We start from the raw sequence: 7,291 nt of genomic DNA, 5'->3' as shown, positions 1-7,291 counted from the left end.
CTCTCTCTCTCTCTCTCTCTCTCTCTCTCTCTCTCTCTCTCTCTCTCTCTCTCTCTTTCTCTCTCTCTTTCTTACTTGCTTAATTGCTCTTTCTCTTTCTTACTCGCTCGCCCTCGCTCTTTCTTTCTCTCCCCCACACTCTCTCTCTCTATCTGTCTATTTCGAGCTCTCTCTATCTGTCTAGCTCTGTCTATCTCTCGCTCTCACCCTCTCTATATCTATATCTCTCTCTCTTTGACGCAGGTCTCGGCATGTCAATGCTCTACATCCCGTCCGTCGTCTGCGTTGCCTTCTACTTCGAGAAGCGACGCGCGCTGGCCACCGGACTGGCCGTGTGTGGCTCGGGTGTCGGCACCTTCCTCCTCGCACCTCTATACCAGCACCTCACGCAGATCTACGGCTGGCGTGGGGCCATGCTGCTGCAGGCCGGGGTCGTGCTTAACTCGGCCGTCTTCGGCACGCTCATACGACCGCTGCGCGAAAGCTCGCCGCCGCTACGGGGCGCTGCCGAGGCGCGGGAGAATCTGCCGGACGGCAGAGACGCCGAGGAGGTCGAAGATTTACTACGCAGAGGGGGTAGTGAGGAGGTTAGTGGTGTCCTCAACGCCGCGGATGCAGAGGAGGTTAGAGATGCATTGCATTCCAGGGACGGAGTGGAGGTTCAAGGTCTCTTATACGACAGGGCTGCAAAAGAGGTTGAATGGTCAGTACGAGCCTGCGATGGGGAAGAGGATTTGCTGCATACCAGAGATGACGTGAAACGGGTAGAACTTACTGCGCGCACCGAGGAAAGCAGCAAAATGTTTATCCAGCCTGACGAGGTCTTGGCGTACCGTGACGACTCACTGAGAAGCTTCCACGATGCAGAAACCTTAAATATCGAACTGAAACTCTTCGATGGAGATCGCTCGTCTGTATCCAAGAGTCGTGACAAAAGAGACGTGGAATGCCCACGCAGCAGCGATGGACGGACGACCGATCGAACGTGGATGTCATACCCCGACATTAGCATACAGTTAAAAGCAACGCCGTCGCAGAAATGTCGGTCGCTTCGTAGTCTATCCGCGCGGGAGTTTCCACCAGGCGCGGACACCGACGATTATTCGCTCACGTCGGGAAGCCTGCTGGAGATACCAGCGTTACTCGTTCGCGGCAACGCGCCGCACGATGGCGGCACCGTCGCACGCGCGTCCAACGACAGCGTCGGTACTCGCGCCCGAAACCTTCTCGATTACCCTCTGAGCATCTTCGACGTGTCGCTGCTAACCAACGCCATCTTCCTGTTGTTCACCGCCTCCAACGTGCTCACGAACGTCGGCTACAACGTACCTTACGTCTACCTGCCGCACGTCGCCGTCGAGCGCGGATACGCGCCGGCAGAGGGCGCCAGGCTCCTGTCGATCGTCGGCATCGTCAACACGGTGGCGCGCGTCGCCGTCGGGTTGCTAAGCGACCGGCTCTCGTGCGTTCGCCGGCTGTGGCTCTACAGCACGTTTCTCGTGTTCTGCGGTGCGGCGGCCGTCGGCACCGTCTTCTGCTACAGTTACGCGTCGCTGTGCGTCGTAGCTGGCCTGTACGGACTCTTCTTCGGTAGGTATAGGATCGGAGGTAGGACTTACCGTGACTAATGGCGAAGGGGGGGAGGGGGGTTCTGCGTGGGAAGTAAGAAGGTTCAGTAGGTATAGGAACGGAAGTAGGACCTACCGTGATCGATGGTGGGTTGTCTCGCGTTTAGTGCTACAGAGTTGGACATCATTGCGCGGGAAGTAAGAAGGTTCAGTAGGTATATGAACGGAAGTAGGACCTACCGTGATCGATGGTGGGTTGTCTCGCGTTGAGTGGCTGGGCGAGTTTGGACATGATTGCGCGGAAGTAAGAAGGTTCAGTACGTATAGAAACGGTAGGACTTGCCGTGATAAATTGGGGGGGGGGGAATTCCTGCGTTGAGCTATGGCAGAGTTGGACAGGCGAGTATGAAGACTGGATAGGACTGGGGGCCACAGAGATATGCGATTAGAGAGGTTTGGTTAGATTAGGGACTGTAGCATCATGATGGTGTCACAGTTGGCCCGTACAGGTGTAGGCAGTACAGGCAAGCGCTTTCTAAACGGAGAAGAAAACTCGTCACGCGGAAAAATGCTTTTATTACTGGCGGCTGAAGGAAAATTGCCTCGAGTATCAACGAAAGCACAGATAACCTAGCTTAAAATTCGTTTATTTTCTCGGGATGTTACTTTTAGCGATTAAAAGACCTCAGGCGGCCCTGAAATATATTTCTCAAAACTTTTAAATATGCGAAGATGACGACAAATACAAGTTTTGTACTTTCAGATGTTACATATCACTGATGTCGCATCATCATCGTGGATTTTCCTGGGCTTGAAAATCTTACCAGTGGCCATGGGTCTGATGACGCTATTCGAGGCCTGACTACCCGGTCACTATTGCCACCATTTACCCGGTGAGTTTAGATCACTACCTACACATATCCGAGTCATAGAGATAAGGAACTCATCTGATCCACGAATCTATATATACATCTTAGAGGCATTAACCCGAAAGTAAACTTGTTCTTCCCTTAGTGATATTTTGAAAAATATATTATGAACCTTCATTCTAAACTCTGCTCTCAGCCAGGCTAAACCATTTAGACGCGCCACCGATTGTGATTGCTATGTCGATTATAGTAGGGAATCACGCGAAGATGAAGATGAGTGGGTGGGGGCGGCCATTGACGTAATGCGGGTGGTGGACATTAGGCAGAATGGCAATAAAAGTATATGGAAGACGCGACAAATAAAAAGTTAGGAAGACTGGACAAATAAAAGGGTCATACAACAAACGCGTCGTTTTTCGTCATTGTTACGGCCATTCTACCAACGTCTATCTCCTACATGAAGCCCTCTGGCCAGGAGTTTACCCCTGTATATACCCGCGCGTGTATTCTTAACGCCCGTCTAGCAGTGGTGCACGAAATATAAATTCACAAAATAATAAAAAAAGGGTTATACTTAAACCGTAAAGTTATTGAAAAAAATATAAAGAATATTTCTGAAAGATTTGCTCATCAGCAGCTAATCCGGTGTATGACATCATGGTGACGTACGTGTGGCTATCGCAGGTTGGCTGTATGATGTGAGCCGGTGACTACGATGCTGCCTTCTACCTGATGGGAGCGACGGCTGGATGCTCGGGTCTCATGCTCTACATCGTGCCGTGGCTACACAGACGCCAGCGAAGAGAGAGAGAGAAGAGAGAGAGAGAGAGAGAGAGAGTGAGAGAGCGCGCGAGCGAGAGAGAGATAAGAGAGAGAGAGAGGGAGGGAGAGAGAAAGAGAGAGAGAGAGAGATATATATAAATAGATAGAGAGAGAAAGAGAGAAGGAGAGAGCGAGGGAGAGAAAGAGAGAAGGAGAGAGGCGGAGAGAGAGAGAAAGAGAGAAGGAGAGAGGCGAGAGAGAGAAGGGGAGCATATATTGATGAGTATAGAGAGAGAGAGAGGAGAGAGACGAGGAGCGAGAGAGAGAGAGAGAAAGAGGAGAGAGAACGAGAGAGGGAAGAGAGAAGAGCGAAGAGAGAGAGAGAGAGAGGAGAGAGAGAGAGAGAGGAGAGAGGAGAGGTGAGAGAGAAAGAGAGAGAGAGAGAGAGAGAGAGAGAAAAGAGAGAGAGACGAGAGAGAGAGAGAGAGAGAGAGAGAGAGGGAGAGAAGGGGAAAGCCTCGCTAGGCGTTTCCCCTCATGACATGATCACTACTAGGTGGAGACACGTCTGAAGACAGCGCGGAGAAATACTCCACCTTACTTATAAACTTACAAATGAGCTGAAATGTGGCTATTGTAGTTGTAATTATAGTTGTGTATTTTATAAATATTTGTTATGATGTGTTTTTCTATAGACTGATGAGCGATATAGGCTTCGAGGTTTTTTTTACTAAATCTTAATCAACGCTTGCGTTATTTGCGCTAATTATTAACGTTATTATATTGCGCTATTATTGCGCTAATTATTGCGTTATTATTATTGCGCTAATTATTGCTTATTATATTAGTTATTGCGTTAATTGCGCTATGCGTAATTCTACGTTATTATGCAATGTAGACAAGTGATTCTTCGTCCTTGCTTTAAGTAGCTATACTGGACGCAGTGAGAGGATTTATTCAGCTACCGAGCAGTCGTCTTCGCTGTATTTGGATCGGTAGAAACTGCTGTTTGAATTATAAAACATTGACAGTATGTTTAGAAATCAGATTCACGTGTTATTTCTCGTCTTTCATCGATTTGAGTGCCAAAATATCGCATCGATACGATTTGCTAAATGAAATAAATATATTATGCATATTTGTATAAGTTTGTTTTTTGTGTACTTTCTGAAGCGCGGCTACGTATATATATATATATTATATATATATATATATATATATATATATATATATATATATATATATGGCATCGTGAGACGCAGCGTTGTACGTACGTATAGTGAGTGCTACAATAGAGCCATAATCGCACGAAATGAAATAAATATATTATGTATATTTGTATAAGTTTGTTTTTGTGTACTTTTCTGAAGCGCTGCTACATATATATATGATATATATATATATGAAATATGTACAACATACTATTCTAATTCGAAGATGGCGTGGGCGTGCGCAAACAAAAACTACTCGCTGTTCTCCCGGGAAATTCGGTACGACTGTGCACCTTATCATTATTGAAGTGACTGGTTGGTGTGGGCTCTCTAAATCAAAAGTAAAATTTCAACAAAATACTATTTCATTTACTTCACAAAGTCTGGAGAAGCAGCTTGAATGTCACGTAGGACACATGACGCCATCTATTAACGAAATAAAACAATGTTGCTGTTACTTCAGCTGGGGCTTGCTATCATTAATAAAGAGAGGCATTGGAATAAATTTTTAATATCTAGCTATTGCAAGGAGTATTTGCTCTCAATTTTAAACGTGTAATTTCAACGCAATATTATTTTATTTCGGAGATAATGGCCATACGCAAATGAGGGTCTCTTGCTGTTCTACCGAGAAATGTGGCACGGCTAGGTACCTAATGATTATTAAGGTGATTGGAGGTCATTTGCTCTGAGTCTCTATAGGAAAACTTCATTTAAGTGATAAAGGAGGTACATCTAGCTGGATATGTCACGGAGGACACATATCGCCACCTATTGGCTGATTAATTCATTAGCGTTACCTGAGCCAGTGACACCTCGGAATAATCGACACCAGTGAGACACATTAGTGTCAGGGCTGGTTAGACCGATTGTTATGTCTCCTAACATCGACAATTACCTTCTGTTTTTTTTTCTAGACGTTAGGAGGGTTTAGTAGGAGTCTGGGGGGAAGTCATTCAGTCCATAGCGTGTCAGTGGTAATGGCCAGCAGAAGAGTTACTGCGTGCGTGTCTTGGTCGGGCTGATGAGACGCGCAGACGCAGACACTGGTGCGTGCGCTGCGGCAGTAGCTTCATACGATGTCTTGACATTACGAACATTATTTGACATCAACGCTCGTAATTGTTTGATAACGGTCTCTGCTGGAATAGAAGTTTTCCCTGTCAAACTACTCGTGAATCTGTGTTCTCTACTTTAAATGTATGACAACCTGCTATAATTCAGCTTTTATTATTTACCGAGCACGCGTAAACCGAGTTTTTTTTAGAAATCCTGGAAAATTTAGCCCTTTGTAATTAATAAAATAAAAAATTCGCATAACACTTTTTTTCACATCTAACTACTTGTGAATACGCGTTCGCTGTTTTAAATGTGTAATCACAACTAATTGTATACGCCGGCTGATATTACTCATTGGCAAACTAATTAGTAATCCTTCTAAGGCAGTTGGGAAACTAGGCTGCCAAATAATTAGGGTGGTGACTTGTTTCTCTGTTCAGATTATGCGTCAACACCTTCCTTTATGACTTCAGTCGTATGTTCCTGACGGATTGTATAACGGCGCCACCTATACTAGTGATGCTTTCACACTGCGTTTCTGAAGGTGGTGCTGTGCTTATAGTTTCACATTATTATTTAACAAATAATGTTTCATACTTTATATTAATATCAGGAGTCAATGAATATTGATAGACTCCTGTTAATATGTATAAAGATTATTTACAAATTTATGTTATCCTTATAAATATGTACACATTTATACATACTTATATATGTTATTGTTATTATACATTATTCATTTATAGTAGCTCACGTTTGATAAGCGTTAGGAGATCTTTTAGTCCACCCGTCAGGATAATGCCACATTTTACGCTTTACCGAATTTAGGAAGATGAAATAAACTTGCAAGCAAGCAGGTACGTGCATTACTATAAATTATGGCAAGAGATTTTAATAAATGATAAGGCAAAATAGCCACGCGAAAATCTTCCACCAGGTGGCGGCATCGTACACTCCCGCCGGAACATAAACAGAGCAGCGGAAGCCAGGCGAGAGTGAAACACCGGAGGAAGGATTGCCGTGGAATCCCCCCTAGTAGATAGATTCAGGAGCATCTTTTAGGAGCAACAGAGCAAGCGTCAGCGATGGTTGACACAGGAGTCCCAGCTCTTCCCCCGCGATATCGCTTCAGGGACTTAGTGCTAGGCGATCATTTTCTCTCAGACGAGGACAGGCACGTATACATTGTAGTTATACTAGCTCCAATAAACGGTATTGCTAGGGTTACAATACCTGTATAGACAATCCGTCGCACAGCCTGGTCGGGCTATAGTTATACCTGCTAATGCTATAGCAGCGTACCGTAACTTGAACAACATACCTTACTTATGGCAACATTATTATTATTATTATTATTATTATTGTTGTTACAATTGTTATTGTTTTATTACATAATTTATACAGTGCTATGAAATCGTATTGCTTGTCCGTTTGTGTGTTAGCTATTCCTATGCATGCGTACCTCGATTATGCACTAGACAGCTCGAATTAGACAGCTAGAGCCTAGAGAGCTAGACAGCTAGCTGTACAGCTAGACACATAGAGCTACAGCTACAGCCACTGTACAGCTACTGTACAGCTACTGTACAGCTACTGTACAGCTATAGCCGTACAGCTTGACACATATCAAGCTGTATAGCTAGCTGTACAGCTAGACAGCTAGACAGCTAGAATTAGACTGATGCATGCACGTTTGCCTTAAAAACTAGGACGGAATTTTGCCCCGACATTTACACTCTATACCAGAAAAATAAAATTACATGATAAAATTTATACCTATTTCTATTAGTTTCTATTGTAATTCGATGTAATCTTTAAATAA

The 7,291-nt window shown here is 44.7% G+C and overlaps 1 protein-coding gene across 1 annotated transcript in view; it reads left to right on the top strand.

The window, feature by feature from the left end:
- LOC106814186 overlaps positions 1-1,628 on the top strand; it is an 8,906-nt gene extending 7,278 nt beyond the window's left edge. The window contains exon 2 of the mRNA XM_014818485.1: positions 244-1,628. Within this exon, the coding sequence (XP_014673971.1) occupies positions 252-1,628 (1,377 nt within the window). The 5' untranslated portion in view covers positions 244-251. The remainder of the gene's footprint in view (positions 1-243) is intronic.
- Positions 1,629-7,291: the final 5,663 nt, after the last annotated feature.

The sequence above is a fragment of the Priapulus caudatus genome, unplaced genomic scaffold (genome assembly GCF_000485595.1).
Source record: "Priapulus caudatus unplaced genomic scaffold, Priapulus_caudatus-5.0.1 Scaffold881, whole genome shotgun sequence".
In the NCBI taxonomy this organism is placed as follows: Eukaryota; Metazoa; Priapulida; class Priapulimorpha; order Priapulimorphida; family Priapulidae; genus Priapulus; species Priapulus caudatus.
This window is presented reverse-complemented; position numbering and strand designations above follow the sequence as displayed.